General features: G+C 42.0%; 1 protein-coding gene across 2 annotated transcripts; it reads right to left on the bottom strand.

The window, feature by feature from the left end:
• Positions 1-1,516: 1,516 nt before the first annotated feature.
• LOC124275472 (motile sperm domain-containing protein 1-like) lies at positions 1,517-19,243 on the bottom strand. Of its 2 annotated transcripts, none has more exons than XM_046711049.1 (7): positions 19,132-19,243; positions 15,133-15,324; positions 13,717-13,792; positions 11,731-11,825; positions 9,863-10,000; positions 9,474-9,632; positions 1,517-1,753 (listed from the first exon to the last, which is right to left on the bottom strand). In XM_046711049.1, the coding sequence occupies exons 2-7, from the start codon at positions 15,278-15,280 to the stop codon at positions 1,722-1,724; spliced, it is 648 nt and encodes a 215-aa protein (XP_046567005.1). In that variant the 5' UTR covers positions 15,281-15,324; positions 19,132-19,243; the 3' UTR covers positions 1,517-1,721. The 2 variants fall into 2 exon arrangements, with proteins under 2 accessions (XP_046567005.1, XP_046567012.1); XM_046711056.1 differs by having other exon boundaries at positions 19,037-19,136.
• Between the last annotated feature and the right edge of the window lie 14 nt (positions 19,244-19,257).

Below are 19,257 nucleotides of genomic sequence, written 5' to 3'. Positions count from 1 at the left end.
GGCGTGTGGTGCTTAATAACGACGTCAGCATCTACACCGAAAGGTCGCATATATTCGCATGGTCTCACGTGTAGATATAGACATTCAGCAGGGGTAATGGAGAAAACGGCCACCGCAAAAATAAATAAGAGAATAACGGAGAACTCGCCGCCAGACAATGACATTTTAAAATGTTCATTTCTCTTTTACAAACTGTAAATATGGCACGAGCGAGCTTCGAGGTAATGGAACGAAATTAGAAAGTAAAATCAAAGTTGGGACGGAGTACACGGTTTTAGAAAGTGCTATGTATTTCGACACAAACGGTCCAATTATTATGAACTACACGATCATGATGATGGGGCGGTCGCAATTCTTTCGAGTTATAGGTACGTTCATGGTCAAGGTGACGGGTTATATATTTGAACTCGGTAGAGATTTTGAATTATTTTAACCACAAACCACGAGGCTACCTTTCCGTCCCTACACACCGTTGTGTGATTTACTGCTGGCATGTGTGGTTCAAGGAACACGTGGCACACGTGGGACAACTGTACACGACTACAACGTACACATTTTATGTGCTTCTGTATCGCCAACGTCGTGAGCGGTGTCTTTTTCAAAAATGAGTGAGTTTGGTTTTTCGTCACTTTTAGCAATATTCCAGCAATATCAGTGGATGGGAGCACAAGAAATGGGCTTTACACATTGTACCTATGTGGGGAATCGATACCGGCTATTTGGTGTGACGAGGGCTTAACCACTAGGCTACCCAACCGAGTTTATTAAAAATGATGTGTGGATACATGATGGTATCATTTCGTTGGTGAACAAGTAGGTTTGATCCATAGGCGCTCGACTCTGATATATTTATAAGTATGACCTATATGTTATACATAGATCTATAGGTCATGCTTATAAATATATCAGAGTCGGGCGCCTATGGTTTGATCACTGTCTTTGTGTGATGGCGATTTGGTGCCTCATTCTGAAACTGTGGGTTCGAATCCCGGATGGGTCTCAACCCTAAAGTACTAGAATCTGTACTTTACTGGGAAAGTTTTACCTCAACCCTTGTTGAGTTTCCCCAGTTCTTAATTGTCTACTTTGTGAGTGAATATGGTTTTACACTGCTTTTAGCAATATTGCAGCAATATCACGGCAGGGGACACCAAAAATGGTCTTCATATATTGTAGCCATGTGTGAAATCGAACCTGGGTCTTCTGTGTGAGGAGCGAGCGCTTTAACCACCAGGCTACCACATCGCCCAGTCCACTTTGTACTTGTACAAGTCAATTTGCTTTCAAACTACTTTTGCCATATTCATGGAGTATAGTGGGCTACACAAAAGTTGAATCTACACTGTACAAGAATACCTAGCTATGGAGCTCTGATTTCTGTAGATGTAATTTGTGGACAGACAGTTAATATCATTGAGTAAACTTATATAGCTCTTATGTCCATTCTGAAAACAGGTGTAGTAGCAAATCCAAATTTTCATAGTTGACCTCCTATAAATATCACTCAAACAAACTGTTGGCATGAAAAGTCACATTGATCTTTATTGCACACAGTTCAGAGCACAACTTACACAAGCATTCATATATACCAAATCATAAAATGTACAAGTTGATCTGTGTGAACTAATTAAAAGAATGAACTGAAAGACGTGAGGGGGCGGGGAAGTGTGGAGATGTTGGGGGTGAGATATGCAGGACGTCCGCTCCTACTTCAGCCAGCGTCATACCCGCAGGATCACCATGGTAACTAAACCTGCAAGAAATCAAAAAACACTTCTATGACTTACAAACCAGTTGCATTTACAGGAAAACTCAAATCAAGGGATCTTTGTGAGTTTCTTGTTAATATAATGTTACTGTGTCAGGTACTCACCCAGTGTAATTGTAACATGTCAGATTTTGGATTACACTTTCTCGGAAAAGTATAGATTCTAGAACTTTTGGGGTGGGGGTGGTTAAGTCACATTAGGGATTTGACTGACTGACTGAGTTTGGTTTTACGTCGCTTATAGCAATATTCCAGCAACATCACGGCAGGGGACACCAAAATGGGCTTCACACATTGTACCCATGTGGGGATTCGAACCCGGATCTTCGGCGTTACGAGCCAACGCTTTAACCACTAGGCTACCCAACCGCCCCTTAGGGATTTGAACCCAGGCTGTCAGAGTAAGGTACCTAACTGCCAGCACACAAAGTCAGCCATCTAAACCAACTTGGCCACCACTGCTTGCACAAAAATGAAGTGGTAGTCTAGATCAGCACTTTGTGGAACCCCCTGACGTGTCATTGGCACTCCCATGGTGATGGTTTTGTGAGCCTTACTCTGTGATTGTAGGTTCGTATCCCAAATGGTACTCAACGCCCAAAGTACTAGAATATGTAATTTTTAGAGTAAAATTGATATTTTATACTTATCCTGACTCATGCTCTTTTGCTTGTCTTCTTCTTCTTCTTGCGAACATAGTGGAACACTTGTATCTCCTATATGAAGCTCCCTTCAATGTAAAATCACTAATTAGTACTCACCAAGAGTTGCCTCCCTTTGCCCCTGCGCGGGAAAGGCATGTACAAAGGCGGCGCCACCTTCTGGCCTCATGCTTCACTCTCTCCTGATATAGCGAGCCCAACACTTGAATTTACAGGGAAATCCAAAGTGTTATGTGGGGAGGATGGGAGGGCTTACCTCATGAGTCAGGATAAGTATAAAATATCAATTTTACTCTAAAAATTACATACTTTTCCTTATCCTGACTCATGCTCTTTTGCTTGTAGAATCCTACGGAAACGGAGGTGGGAAAGAACAGAATACTTTGGATTTATAAAATTAATTAGTGATTTATATATATATAACTGTAATAACCCCCTAACGGGAACTTCATAATGGCACTGACGTAGGATAATTCCTCTACTATAAACCATAAGTTTATACACTGCCATAGATGGGGTATTACAATAATAATATACTATGATAATAGCAATAAAGATATAAAAGCGACTCCGACAAGGAGAAGCTATACAACTGAACATAATCATCAGTATAAGCTTAAAGCTGAGTAGACGTCTACGAGGGACAGTCAACTGCTGTGCGAGGACCAAGGGACCGAAATGGTGAATACCTGAGACGTCCTCGGTGGTGATATCTCTCAGATAGTGATTAGCAAACACCATGTTAGATTTCCCAAAGCATCCTTCCATGATTGTATTTAATGAACAGTTACCGTGTAGAGCGAGTGTGGAAGCCAATGCCCTGATCTCATGGGGATTTGATGCTGTTGGAGGGTCGAGTCCTGCCGCCTTGTAGGCGCGAAGTATAACAGTTCTTATCCATATAGATATGGTGGTACGAGAGACTTCTGTCTGAGTTGTTGCCGATAAGGGGATGAATAATCGTTTGAGAAATCGTCGCCTTGCTTTGGAACGTCGTAAATAGATTTTGAGAGCTCTGACTGGGCATAGAGATAAGTCCAGTGTATCTTGAGATCCGAGAATCGAGGAGAGTGCAGGAATATGGAATAATCTGTCTGGTTGACCTGGCAATTGATTTTTGGCGATGAAATCCCATCTTAATCCCAGGTGCGCTGTGTTTTGATTGTCATCAAACTGTATCCTCTCATAATCTAGAGCGTGAATTTCTGACATCCTGGCTGCCGTGGCTAGAGATAACAGGAAAAGCGTTTTCTGTGAGAGAAATTCAAAGGTTGTCGATTCCAACGGTTCATAAGCCTCACTTGTGAGGTGTTGAGCACTATATTCAGATCCCAAAGCTGGAAGTGGAACTTCCGCTTCTGATCCTCCAATCGGAAAGCACGTAGTAAGGCCAGTAACTCTGGCGTCTTGGTTAGCTTGACACCCGTTCTCATAGTTATCACAGAACTAAGCGCGGCAAGATATGTTGACAATGTCGAGCCTTTTAATGTTTGTTTTGGCGTAGGTAACACAAATAATCTGCCACTTGTGGATGTGTAGCATCTCTCGCTGTAAATCCCTTATTTGCTGCGTAATTTTCGAAACTGTGCCACTTATCGTCGTATTGCAACGGTAGAATAGCCGTAAGGCAAGCGTGACTGCTTTTGCCGCTCTGGTTGAATACCCTCTCTTGTTTAAACACATTTTAATACAGTCCATACGTGAAGTTGGAATACTTCTGGGCTTCCATGTACCTGTTTGGTGTGTGGATGTACTAATAGATTCGAGCGCTTTGGTTGCTCTAGTGTTGGTTGTCCGATTTCTTGAATTAGAATGGGAAACCACGTTCTGGCTGGCCAGTAGGGCGAGACCAAAGTGAGTTGGAGGCTCTGTGTTTGTCTGATTTTCTGTAACACTTGAGGGATTATCGCTGGCGGAAGCGGAAACGCGTCACGCGTGAGGCCTTCCCAGGATATGCTTAGAGCGTCCGTTGCCCATGCTTGTGGGTCCGGGACTGGTGATACGAATGTCGGTAGCTGATTGTTGAAGCGAGTGGCGAATAGATCTACTAGCGGAGCTCCTATTTGCTTGATAATCTGTGCAAAAATTTCTGTATTGAGCATCCATTCTGTCGGTGACGGTAGATGTGGCCGAGAGAGTGCGTCTGCTAGTACATTCTTGGCTCCGGGAATGTGACATGCTCTGACATGTAAGTTGAGATCGTCGATTAGATCGAACAGTTGAAAGCTTAAAGTCAATAGGTTCAGTGATCTCGTTGAGCCTTGTTTGTTCACATAAAACGCCACTGTCGAGTTGTCGGTATGAATCATCAGATGCGCATTTTGTAGAATGGTGCTCCAATGAAGTATGGCGTTGATTACCGCTTTCATCTCTAACATGTTTATATGGAGCTTGCTTTCTTGCTGATTCCATAACCCTGAAGCCGTCCGGTTGGCGAGATGAGCTCCCCAACCCTGGAGTGACGCGTCTACATATAGATGGGTTTTGAATTCCGTCTCTGCTAAACAAATACCTTCGCAGACATTCGACCTCCTGGTCCACCATAGTAGATGAGGTCTGAGGTGTTTTGGTAGACTGAATGGTTGTAGGTCGTCGAGATGTGCATTAATGAAGACCTGCAACGGACGTAACTGTATTCTGCCTCTGACTGTCATGTCTTGGGCTGACGTGAGGAGACCCAACAGGCTCTGCCAATGTCGTAGTGGTAACGGAGAGAGTAGGGCTAGAGGAATGGTCTGTTGGATCTTGAGCCATCGGTCTTCTGGTACGACGATACGGTTGAGAGTCGTGATAAATCGAATGCCTAGAAATTGCAGATCTTGCGATGGTACTAGGTCCGACTTGAGTAAGTTTACTAACCATCCTAGCTGTGTTAGTAGCTTTATGATGTAGTTAACTGTAGTTTGAGACGCTGTGGATCTTGATCTACTTGTATCCCGTCGTCGAGGTAGAACGCACTGCGTAGCCCTAGACGATGTAGATAGGTGACGATAGGTTTCGTTATCCTCGTGAATAGCCAGGGGGCTGATGATATTCCGAATGGGAGTACTTTCCATTGGTAATGCAGCCCGTCTAGTGTAAATCGTAGGTATTTCCTGGATTCGGGATGTATCGGGATGTGTAGATATGCGTCTTGCAGATCTATACTGGCCATGTAATCCATGGGACGAATCAACTGCCGTAACTGAGGTAGATGTATCATGCGAAACGTTGGCGGTTTGCGTAGATAATCTCTGTTGAATATGCTCATGTTGTAAATGAGTCTGTATTTTTCCTTGGAGTTTTTCTTAGGTACTAGGAAAACTGGGGAGTAGAAGCCTGGTTCGACGTTTACTTGATCTAGTACTTCTATGGCCTGCTTGGTTAAAAGCGATGTAACAGCCTCTCTTAACTTTGGTAGTTGTTGTGCCTGGAAGTCGAACTTGTGAGAGTTGACTGTCAGCGGAGGCGTGGCCTGTAGTGGGATACGATATCCGTGTTGAAGAATGTTGGAGACATAAGGGTCTTGTAACATTCCCCAGTTCTCCCAGTGTAGTTGAAGGCGTCCACCCACTTGTGACGGTTGTACTGGAACGGCTGGGGGTGGAAGACTCCAGTCGTTCCGAACCTGTCTTTCAACGTTTATAGTTGCGGGAACCTCTGGGTGCCCTGCCTCTTCCTGATCCTCCTCTGTAGTTGCCATATGGGCGACGAAAAGAATCTTTTCCCCTGGAGCTGGCCATCTTCCTATCCCGTGCTCTCTGTAATCCAGTGAATTTAGATTTCCCTGAATATCTTTGTGAAGTCTGCCTGATGACGCTGGCTAGCGTGTCCATCGACTTAATCATAAGGACTTCTCTAGAATCCTTAGTGACTTCCTTGGAGACTTTCTGATGTGAGATGATCCGTTAGGAACTGCTGGTCCTTCTTTTGCATCAGTAGGGCCGAGTAGATCATCCTATCATCTTCAGAAGTCGTGTCATTTCAGAAGAGTCTCATTGATCGTTCTAGATCTATTAAGGCCAAAGAACATGCGTCTCGTCATGGTTTCTATGTGCACCAGCTTGCGATCGTCAATCTTGTAGTTCTTATTCTTGACATCGCTGATCATCTTGTAATTGTCATCGATATCTTGTGCCTTGAGGAAGGGGTCCATGTTATGAGTTGAAAACTTCTTAGCGTGAAAGTTCGGTAGGTGTGGCATCTGAACTTTCGTGGCTTTATGGAAGGCTGTGTCCAGATTCTGTGGCACCGCAGCAATCGGGTCGATCGGAGGTAAGGTGACGGCGTTTGCATCGTCCTCCTTCATCAGGTAAGTATGCGCCGAGTTACCACTCTTGGAAGGTGAAGAAAGGTCTAGGTTGTTTACCATCCAATATCGTATCTCAGCGTCTGAGAAAATGATGCCTCCATCATCTTCTACCCCAGGATTGCTGATGAGAGGTTGATGCTCTTCAGATGGTGGACTGTGTGCTTCTACCACTGTACCGGGTGACGTTAAGGGAGACCTGACTGTGGACTTCTGTGAAGACTTGTGTGGTGACCTGCGAGGAGATCGACGTGGTGATGTACGAGGAGATCGGCGCGGTGAACGGCGAGGTGATCGGCATGGAGAATGGCGAGGGGATCGTCTTGGTGAACGTCCCTGGCGATCTCGCCTATGGGTTGACCTTCCAGCGAGATCTGTGAGGTGAATGTTGATAGCTTCACCGAAGCTCTTGTGGAATCCCTCGATGTCCTTCTGGGGCGAAGATGATTTGGAGCCTGATAAAGGTGCCCTTCGCGAAGCTTCCTCTGCGTCTGGTCCTGGGGAACGGCGACTTGACCTTCGCGAAGGCTTTCGTGAAGTCTGGTGGTCTGAGTCCGCATCTAAGGATGAAGCCGAGGTAGGTGATGATCTATCCCGCCTTTGCGAAGGCTGTACATCTGGGTCCTTCGTCGAGGTGGTCTGTGACTTCCTTCGCGAAGGTGGCTTCGTCGTGGCCGCTACGTTGACAGGGGGTCCCTCTGGGGTGTCGTCTGCGTTGGAGCCTTCGCGAAGGCTCAGGCCCTGGGCTGGTTGTTTCTCCAGTCTGTAGTGGTCCTCCATCATGATCATGATTTGCCGCATCAGTTCATCTGGGACGGTCTGCGACGATGTAGTCGGTGCCATCTCTGCGATGTTAGAGGCGGGGCCCTCAGGGAGATCGTCTGACATCGGTGTAGACACATTAGGCTGCATGGCGATCTCTGCTGATGTCACTGTAGCTGTCACCGGTCGTTTCTTGTGGCATAGGTCGGGGATGATGATCGGCTGATCATCGTAGAGGCCCAGTTCGGCGGCTGGAACGATCTCGGCTGAGAAGGTTCTTGACGACTTGGTAGACTTTCCCTTGGAGGTAGACGCTGCCCTGGGGGTACGGAGTCTGCGTTGAGTAGACGTCGAGGCCCTCTTAGACTTTAGCTCGCGATGATGGGATGTCTGGGGAAGCAGGGCGCTTCTTGGAGGCGGGACTGCATCCCACGCCCTCCTCGAGGGAAACTCTAGCGAACACCAGGCGGGAGGGTGGAGACCAACAGCAGCTGACTGGCTAGGGGTTCCGATGTATCGGCCATGTCTAACCCTTGTTTGCGTGACCTATCTGCTGCACGTCTCAAGACGCAAAGATGATATTTATTAAAAGCAGAATTAGATAGATTAATGCAGTAACTGCAACGTGAATCAAATGCACAAGGCGTAGAACAACTAGGGCATATTACATGCGGGTCAGCAGCAGAAAAACGTAATCTACAAATAGTACAGATTTTCATCAACATAAAACTAGCTGAACAATCACGAACTCCCGTAAATAAACAGTAGAAATACGAGTAATTATCAATACATATTAATGAAGGATACTAGCTATACCTCTATAGTAACCTATAGGAGGTAACTAACTAAGAATAACCAAAGGATATAGTGTGTAAGGAGACACAGGCGCTCTCACATCCTGCTCACTGGGTGAATAAGGAGAGAGTGAAGCATGAGGCCAGAAGGTGGCGCCGCCTTTCACGCGCAGGGGCAAAGGGAGGCAACTCTTGGTGAGTACATATTAGTGATTTTACATTGAAGGGAGCTTCAATTAAGGAGATACAAGTGTTCCACTATGTTCGCAAGAAGAAGAAGACAAGCAAAAGAGCATGAGTCAGGATAAGGAAAAATATGTACTTTATTGAGACAGGGGTAATCCCAAGTAGGACATACGTTACATTTGACCACTTTCTAAAATGGATGCATATTCACAACTTATCTGCAACTACTTGACTAGTATATATGTAATTACTTAATCATTGGTTGATCAGCATTCTAGAAGTTGGTGAGTCAATAATAAAGTATACAACTTAATGGAATAACTTCTTGTTTATTGCATAGAGCAACGTTTCGGTGAACACTTCAGCTTGAAAGTATGGTGTAAGAATCTACACCGAAACGTCACTCTATACAACAAACAAGTAGATTGTTATCTATAAAAGTCGTATGCTTTAACTACTTACCTAGTATATATGTAACTACTCAAATCATACATACCTAATTAATATCTACGTAAGTATATACGTAACTACTCACCTAGTATATATGATACTACTCAAATCATACATACCTAACTAATATCTACGTAAGTATATACGTAACTACTCACCTAGTATATATGTAACTACTCAAATCATACATACGTAACTAATATCTACGTAAGTATATACGTAACTATTCACCTAGTATATACGTAACTACTCACCTAGTATATATGTAACTACTCAAATCATACATACGTAACTAATATCTACGTAAGTATATACTGTAACTACTCACCTAGTATATATGTAACTACTCAAATCATACATACCTAACTAATATCTACGTAAGTATATACGTAACTACTCACCTAGTATATATGTAACTACTTAAATCATACATACCTAACTAATATCTACGTAAGTATATACTTCACCTAGTATATACGTAACTACTCACCTAGTATATATGTAACTACTCAAATCATACATACCTAACTAATATCTACGTGAGTATATACGTAACTACTCACCTAGTATATATGCAGCTATCAGCTTTTGTTGCTGCGACACATGAAGGTATTCAGGCAGGCGTGATTCTTTCTCTCCCTGGGAGGGCATGGCTAGAGCCACGATGCAGGCAATGGCGGCACAGATCACAATGAAACCAGGCCCCGAGCCCACTGGTCTCCCTGAAGGAATCAGTCATATGACTTAATATGCAGCACAGTCAGTGCTAATACTGCTGACATTGCATAAACATCAGAGTAACAAGCAAGACACTCACCTACTGTTTATCAAAATTAGCTTTACCTCATTTTCTAAGATGTAAATTCTGTTTTTTATTACATCATTATTTCAAATTAAGAATTCATAAAGTCTGTCATCCTCCAATGTATATTTATCCGTGGTGTATACTGACCGTGTCCATGTCGTGATGCGAGGGACTGTTGACTGTCAGCACCCTCTGTTGTGTGAGAGGGGAGTGACTGGAAGTCATCATCTGGGGGCACAACGCTGTCCTTCCTCGGCAGTAACACTGAGGAGACATCCTTCCTCCCTGCACAACACACAACAGGGACTGTCAGTATCAGATTCACTGTCAGTATCAGGTTCACTGTCAGTATCAGGTTCACTGTCAGTATCAGGTTCACTGCCAGACTGTCAGTATCAGGTTCACTGTCAGTATCAGGTTCACTGCCAGACTGTCAGTATCAGGTTCACTGTCAGTATCAGGTTCACTGTCAGTATCAGGTTCACTGCCAGACTGTCAGTATCAGGTTCACTGCCAGACTGTCAGTATCAGGTTCACTGTCAGTATCAGGTTCACTGTCAGTATCAGGTTCATTGTCAGTATCAGGTTCACTGCCAGACTGTCAGTATCAGGTTCACTGTCAGTATCAGGTTTACTGCCAGACTGTCAGTATCAGGTTCACTGTCAGTATCAGGTTCACTGTCAGTATCAGGTTCATTGTCAGTATCAGGTTCACTGCCAGACTGTCAGTATCAGGTTCACTGTCAGAATCAGGTTCACTGTCAGTATCAGGTTCACTGCCAGACTGTCAGTATCAGGTTCACTGTCAGTATCAGGTTCATTGTCAGTATCAGGTTCACTGTCAGTATCAGGTTCACTGTCAGTATCACATTACAGTCCGTTTGATTTCATTTGAGACCGATGAGTTGCTCACTAACACAAAATCTAGTAATTGCAACATGAAACATGAAAATTCCACTTGAAATCGACAGACCAACTCTGATGATTTGTTTGTGAAGTTGTTTAACAAACGATAATTATTTTGTGTATTAGTGACAACAAAATAATGATTGTTTGTTAAACAACTTTTTTATTCGGGTGTCCAAAATCATGAGACAAATCATCAGAGTTGGTCCGTCGATTTCATGTGACACTGACAGTGTAAAATTTGGTTTTGTTGCAATTATTAGATTTTGTGTTAGCTAGCAATTCATCGGTCTCAAATGAAATCAAACCGACTGTTACTAACTGTCAATCACATTCACCGTGTTAAGTGGCAGTTGTAAAATCTGTTGGTGGTAATTGTCAGTTATTGTCAGCAAGTACTAGTATTGAGCTACTGGTAATATACATCAAATGCTGTCATGAGCAGGGAAGAGAGCTAACAAATCTGCTGTTCGAAGCAAACCAGGATTGGAAACCAAAGCTCAAGGGAAGCAACTCTGTACAGCGATCTGCAGAACCTTAGATGAGTGGGCCAACCGTGAAACCCAACCACTATCCAGTGTTTGTTATAAGAACAGGAGGATCAGTTTGATAAAATATGTGAGACCTGTGTGCTGGTAACTGCTTTCAACCAGAGGTCAGCCTTGCATGAACTCAAATTATTTACAATTTCAGCAGGAAGGTTGCTAAAAGTGAAGTAAATCATCTGAAGCACCTGATCTTTAAAAACAAGCATGAGGAAGAGTGGCTATACTGAAAAGTCAACAGGACACTTCACTAAGTTGCTTGTCTGTTTGATGTTTAACGCCACACTCAGAAATATTCCAGCTTTATGGCAGTGGTTTATATATAATTGAATCTGGTCCAGACAATCCAGTGATCAATAACATTAGCAAATATTTACACAATTGGTATATGATGACATTGTGTCAACAAAGTCAGCGAGCCTGACCACCCGATCCTGTTAGTTGCCTCTTACAACAAGCATGGGTTGTTGAAGATCAATTCTAGTCCAGATCTTCACGGGTCACTTCACCACGAGGACACTGACATTTCCCCATGCTCATTGAACGCAAATCAGTTAACCTCACCTAGCATTTTCTTTTGGCCGTATTCTGAAACTTGAATACGGAACTTATCCTTGACTCCCTCATTGTTTATGCAAATATCGATGTGGCGGATGACTCTGCAATGAAAGGGAGACAACTGTTACAGAGGAGCTGTGGAGAGAATACAAAAATACTATTCTTAGGATTGGATGTGTGCAACCCTAGTCCAGTACCAGTTGAAGGTTTCAAGGGTTGGTAACAAATGTCAAATTGGGCATTGTTTTACCCTGGCAACAACTGATTAGATATTCAAGTATAAACCTATCAAACTGATACATTTAAGTTGCCAAAACTCTATCTTTAGTCAAACATAATGGAAAAAGTGCTTTGTCAAAAAGTAATATGAACATAAGTGACTTGTAGTGTGACTTTTATTGTTGTCATGAAACAATATTTCACATGACGAAGCACAGGTCCTGGTTGTCGTTTCTTGTACCCAGGTCCTCCTATACTGTAACAGGAGCCATCTCTGAAAAAGTTTGGAACTTAGGCTTACAAACTTGGCACCCAAATAAGCCATCCCATCCCAAGAACACTCTGGTCTTATATGCCTACATATGCTGTACACAGTATTAGGATCTGTGATTGACCAACCTGTTCTAGCAACAACAAGATTATTCTATCTAACAAAGTTCTCACACCCAAATCAGGATTCAAGTCTTTCCAGTTATGTCAAGAAACATCGTCTCACATGCAGTTAGAGGTCTGAGTCTACACCAGCACAGCCAGGGAACTACATCATCTAACAGATCATTCAGTAATTGTGCTTGGGGCAAAGGAAGTTAGGTTGTGTAACCATGGTAACTGGAGCAAATAATCACTGAAATATAGCCCCAAATTTTAATAGTGCAAGATTAAATAAATACATAATTATTCAACACAGACTAAAATATTATGATGAGAAAATTTAGTCCATATTGGCAGAATGTAAACTTAAAGACCCCATCAAAAAGAAACTATCCTGATAACTTTGTCCCCAAATGGCAAGTATATTTTGGGGGAATGAAAAAATAATATGTTTATCATTTGTGCCTAGTCCAGAAGGCCTTCTAGCATCGAATCCATTTTTTTAACCAATAAGATTGCAGCTGAAACCCTTCAGTTCACAATGCCTATTATGATTAACATAATCATTAATATTATCAATAACAATATGATTATAGCATGCATGAATGCCCATTGCCCTGAGACACAAGCTGTTACGACAGAACATGTTGATCAACTGTCCGAGTCCCCTGTTTGACATACGCACTCCGTATAGTCCACCTGATGGATACACACGGGGAACATTTATACAGACCAGTGTTGCTACGGGCAACAGTAGAGGAGCTCATCACTAGCTTACAACACAATAGGTGCTGAACTAGAGATGACATCTTATATAGCAATATTGATAAATCTTTAATGTTGATACTGTAATGATACAATGTACTTATATTGATTTATGTATATCAATACTTAATTCTGTTGCCCCAGAAACACTGACCTTTTGTTAATAATATTAACACGATTGATCAGAAGGCAAGAAATTCAGGTTTAGACAATTAATGTAAGCTATTTCATTTTAGCATTACATTGTTTACAAGCAGTTCTAGATAGGAAAGGGGAAACCAGAAATGGGCTTCATACATTGTACCCATATTTGGAATTGAACTCGGATCTTCGGTGTGATGAGCGAACACTTTTACGACTAGGTTACCACGCTCCCCAGAGTCAAAATATTGAAACTAAATTTTCCAATCAATATAACGTCCCTCTATTGAACATGTTATTATTTTCTACCAATGTATATGTTCAGTGTTGTCACATCATACATGTATTGTTTATCTCAGAAGATGCAGTGTAGCGGAACATGCCACAAATGTAATGACTGATTTGCAGACAAAGCTATTTCATAGAGTACATTGTTAGAATGCTGTATACTTCCTGCATGAACACAAAGCTATAGTAGATTGTACATGTCCTTACATATCAACACAGCACCGTGGACGGATGGTTCCCTCAGAGTCAACCACTGTGTACTTCCTTGGTGCTGTCGACAAGACTGAAAGGAGGAACTAACTGTAATCAGTACAAATTTCTTCATGAGTAATCAGTGCAAATTTCATTTTGTGTAATCAGTGTAAACTTTGTTTTGAGTAAAAAGTGTAAATTTCAATTTTTGAGCAATCAGAGCTCATTCAACCATTCAGACATCTGTCAACAGTCCAGCAACATATAATATGGCAGCAATCTGTCCAGACCTGACAATCCAGAGATCAACAACATGAGCAGCAATCTCAGCAGTTGGGATATGATGACATGACGGCTCCACCATTTTGTTTCACTTACATGCATTCGGAAAAACTTCGTGAAACTTTGCCGTCAATAATATGAAATATACACAATCGAGACAAAAAGATCACTCGCTAAGCTTCTGAATGCTTTTACCAGTGTTGACTCAAATAAATAACCAGTGACTTACGAAATCGTATACCATAAAAAAAAATTCTGAAAAATTTGAGTTTTTTAAAAACAAATTGGAGAGCATATTTTGTATTTGAAAATCGTAGTAAATCTGCCAGAATCGGAGTAACTGACATCTCTGTTATCAAAGCAAAAGATGTAGAACATGTCTCATCTCCCATGACAATGTCACAGATAATCACACAAGTAGGTCAAATCTACTACATCCTTGTCAGCAGGGATCAATTAACACTGAAAAATAATGTCTTTTGATGAAAGAACAATGAATTTGATGGACACATGCTGACAAAACACTGCTTAATCCATCATTGCATCCCGACTTTGGTGTTTGGCAACATTTTCCGTTGAATCTAATGTCTCTTTGTGGAGTATTATTTGCTGACCTTGCCAGAATAAACAGAATTGTCAACTTTCAGGACAAAAGTGTGTGTGTGTGTGTGTGTGTGCGTGCGTGTGTGTGTTTTGCTTTCTGTTCAAAGTTCAAACTGAAAGAGGTTCCTGGGTCCTTCAGGTTTTCAACATTGTTTGCATAACATGACCCATTATAAACTGTGTCTACTTTGGTCTACTTTTCGCCATATTCCATTCTACGTACTTCTGTATCGACAATCACATGCACAGTGTCTCTGTCAAAAATGAGTGAGTGAGTATGGTTTTATGCCGCTTATAGCAACATTCCAGCAATATTACGGTGGGGGACACCAGAAATGGGTTTCACACATTGTACCCACATGGGAATCAAACCCGGGTCTCCGGTGTGACGAGCGAACGCTTTAACCACTAGGCTACCCCAACGCCCCTATCTATATTGAAACCGTCAACCTCTTGCACTGCCTACTGAAAGTACGTGCCACCAAGCAGTGTTATGATAGTCAGCCTAATCCCACATACAAAGCATCTTGTGTTATCATCCCTTACCTTTGAACTTGAGAGCAGCATCGTACGGGTTGTAGAGGGTGAGCACCTGTTTGTGTGTAGCTTGGTCGTCCGAGTAGAAAGCAAGGCTTGACGGGAAGACAAAGACCGGCAGTTTCCCGTCGCCTAGCTGGGAGGCTGGACTTTGCATGCCGAGTTGTTCGACGTCATCAGACAGAGACCAGACGAAGTGATCTAAAGAAATGAATTTATCTTTCTTCACACATTGATTGATTTGCTGAAACAAATCCCTTGCATGACTTCAATAACTTGTAATTCTCTGCCAATGTCCAGGAATTAGTTAAGGCCAATAAAAAAAATAATGATGTGGTTCTGATCTTCCCAGCTATACAGTGTTCACGAATGGTGTTTCAAAGTAACAGGACGCTGGGTCCTGTAAGTTTCAGATGTCTGTCTGACCCATTGAAAATTCACAGGACCCATAGAATAAAATTAAACACACATTTCAGATTTAACATTTCTTATAATTGACATTGGAATTATTAACAAACATAAGATTTATAAACAGCAATGAAGTGTCACATGTTACATACAACAACTTCAGTCAAAGTCATTGTGAAATATACAGTCAGATACTTGAGCCGGAGGGTTGCAAACTTCTATCGGACCGTTCGCGAATGTGCCGGATTTGTCAGAGGGTCAGACATTATTTGTGAACACTGGCTATATCACTGAAGTCTAAATAATTAAGTCTGGACCAGATGACCAAGGGATTGATGTTATCAACATCTGTCTCCGCAACTAGGACACGATGACATCAAGCCATCAGTACGCCTGAGTCACCTCTTACAGCAAGAATGGGTCGCTGAAGACCAGTGCTATCTTAACATGTATACAGACTTAGGAAACAAATTAAGGCACTCTATGGCAATACGGCACAGAAAATTTGTTTTTCTTGTTTTAGAGTGTAAGTCATATAATTAAAGCACATTGCTGGTTAAGTTAGTTCCTGATTCCTGACTGGCACAATTAGAAACCATCCATGCTCAGTCTTAACAGTGTCTATCTATTTAGACTTGAGTGAGTGTGTGAGTTTAGTTTTACGCTGTACTCAGCAATATTCAAGCTATACGGCGGCGGTCTGTCAATAATCGGGTCTTGACCAGACAATCCAGTGATCAACAGCATCAGCATCGATCTGCGCAATTGGGAACCGATGGCATGTGTCAACCAAATCAGCGAGCCTGACCACCTGATCCCGTTAGTTGCCTCTTACGACAAGCATTGGTTGCTGAAGATCAATATTCTAACCCAGACCTTCACAGGTTATTTAGGCTTCAGGATTGCTAAGGAATAATGATAGCTTGTCCAAATGAAAATGAGGTCCTTGGGCTGTATTCTAAAAAACCAATCCAAGCACTATGACAGTCGTAAGTCTATGTTGAAGTATGGGAGTTCTGATGAGTGAGTGAGTATGGTTTTACGCCGCTCTTAGCAATGTTCCAGCAATATCACTGAGGGGAACACCAGAAATGGGCTTCACACATTGTACACTGTGAGTGAGGTGAAATTGGGTTTGACGTCGTGCTTGAGAATATTTCGCTCATATGACGACGTGCATGCGTGTGTATGTGTATGTGCGGCTGCTTGTACTAGCCCAGACTTAAGCTGGTTTTATAGTGCTAGCCCACTGATTTACCATGCCGCAGTGAAGCATGAATACCCCACTCAGACACATTATACTGACTTCGAGCCGACCAGTCCTTGTTGTACCCATTAATGCCGAGCGCCAGGCAGGGACCAACAACTACCAAATGTTAACGTCTTTTGGTATGACGTGGTCGGGGATCGAACCCGCGACCTACAACTCTCTCCCGGGCGGATGCTCTAACCACTATACCACGGAAGCGGTCTTGTACACTGTGGGTAATCGAACTCGGGTCTTTGGCGTGATGAGCAAACGCTTAACCACTAGGCTACCTCACTGCCCCTCATCACCTCAGTGACATGGTAAACATAAACTGTCATTCAAAATACACACTGTGTGAAGTTCTAGTACCAGGTGTATTCACAGTACTGCCATATATCTGTTATGCTTATACTCTTTATGTAGTCTTATTTTGTTAGTGCACAGAAATATTAATTTAATAGAAATCTGATGCGTCACCAGCATTATGGACTACAAAACTAACATAGTTGGCACTCTGTATAATGTATGAATGTTTCTACCTCTTGGTTACCCAGAAGGATACAGTGCTATTATGAAAACAAACCAAATGAACCCAGGAGCAAACAAGTAATATTACCCATAGCACCGACTTACCTAATTGCTCAAGCTTAGACGATCCGCAATTATACAGCCTTGATTGTATGATTTTTGTATAAAATGATTGTAACTAGAACTGTCACCTGTCGCTGTGTACGACTTTTGTATTAAATGACTGTACCTACTGATGTGAATAAAAAATGTGGAAAAAAAACAAAACAACACAGTTGGCACTGACTGATGATATTCACCTGTCAACATGGCCATATCATTTCAATTTAATTAACTATGTTCTGTATCACCATGACCGCTATTAACAAGATCAATTTATGCATGTTTATGCATGATATGGTCAGAGACCATGACGGCAAAGGTTGGTGAGGCAGACAGAATACAAGCCAAAATGGATGGTGGATGCATAAAAGGGGGAAGGTATGTAGACTGGGGGGAGGGAGAGGAGGAGGGGGAGAGAGGGAGAGTTGGGGGAGCGAGAGTGGGTTTGACCCATCCCTCTCAACTGATTCTTTAAAATCCCAAACAGGCCCCACTGACACGAATCACCAGGCTACTTTTCACTTTGATGTTTTACTGAAAAACATGTGGAGTGTATATCCTTTCCTAATTTAGACATGGGCACACCCATTCAATCAGCTGACATAAGAAAAAGTTACAAGCTCAGGGATCGAAATATTATTTTATTTGCATTTGCATGTCTGTAAATACTTAAGTTTGGACCAAACTATAAAGTGATTGATATCATGAACACTGACAGTGACAGTCAGGATACAATGCTATGCAATCCAGACAGTCACCAGGGTGACAACATAAGTCATTCTGTCAAATCTTATGACAAACACAGGTTGCTGGAGACCTATATTTTAACCTGAAATATGCCTCTCCTTAACAAGTTTAGGAAAGTTAAGTCATGCATGTATGACTGTTTAACTTTCATGGGAACAGGGTAAAACATGAATATTTCCATACATAAGAGAAATGACATCACCATGTTGCACTCATAAACAGGTAATCACAATGCACCATTTTACACTGTTCCAAATCAATACATACCTTTGATATACTCAGGATTACACATATTATAATTAATTTCAAGGTATAGCAAAAGAATAATCCTTATATTGTCCAATCAAAGCTTACATTATCAGTTAACCATTGATGGTTGTTAAATTGCTCCTGTATAACCTTTATGGTTTAAGTCTGGTCCACATAACTATTGACAGTTAACTAGGGCAATGGCTTTTAGGTAAGCTTTTCACAGCCGTGGGCGGATGGTTATATAAAACAAAAAACCTTATTCAAACGTTATTAATTATGGTACATCAGAAACAACACCATCAATCAACAAACATAAGACAGGAGAGCCGAACTGTTCCAAATTCGAAATAAAAGTTCTCAGCAACTAAAACGGAGTTATAAGATATCTATTCCTTTGTTTCTGTAACAAAGACTTATGATGTTACATTATTCAAATTCAAAATCTCAATATATGATTTCAGCGAGACATAACAGCAAATAACATTTTGCTATTCGTGTCATCGATCTTGACATAAATGACCGAATACATTTCAAATTTTGTTCGGAGCGTCTGTGTGAATAATAGGGTCAGCGACCTGTGACCATAGGAATATTTGAGACAATACCACCAATAAGCTTGTAATTTACCTGGTGCCCTTACGTCCTTAAACAGTAGGATTTGGTTGGTATTACAGTTGCATATGTAAACACAGTATCCAGTATATTATCTACGCATTTCTTACCGTCTCCAGGCTCTGCGTACAGTGCTAATTATAGTACTATCTATCAGCTGTCGACTTTGTTTTGGTTGTGAATGTCAGAAACGTCACTCGACCTAATCTTGTGCTATGAACGTCATCAGTTTTTGT

Source organism: Haliotis rubra, unplaced genomic scaffold (genome assembly GCF_003918875.1).
Source record: "Haliotis rubra isolate DU_JTF1 unplaced genomic scaffold, ASM391887v1 Scf1048, whole genome shotgun sequence".
Lineage (NCBI taxonomy): Eukaryota > Metazoa > Mollusca > Gastropoda > Lepetellida > Haliotidae > Haliotis > Haliotis rubra.
Note: the sequence above shows the minus strand (reverse complement) of the source record. Positions and strands in the feature narration are given on the sequence as shown.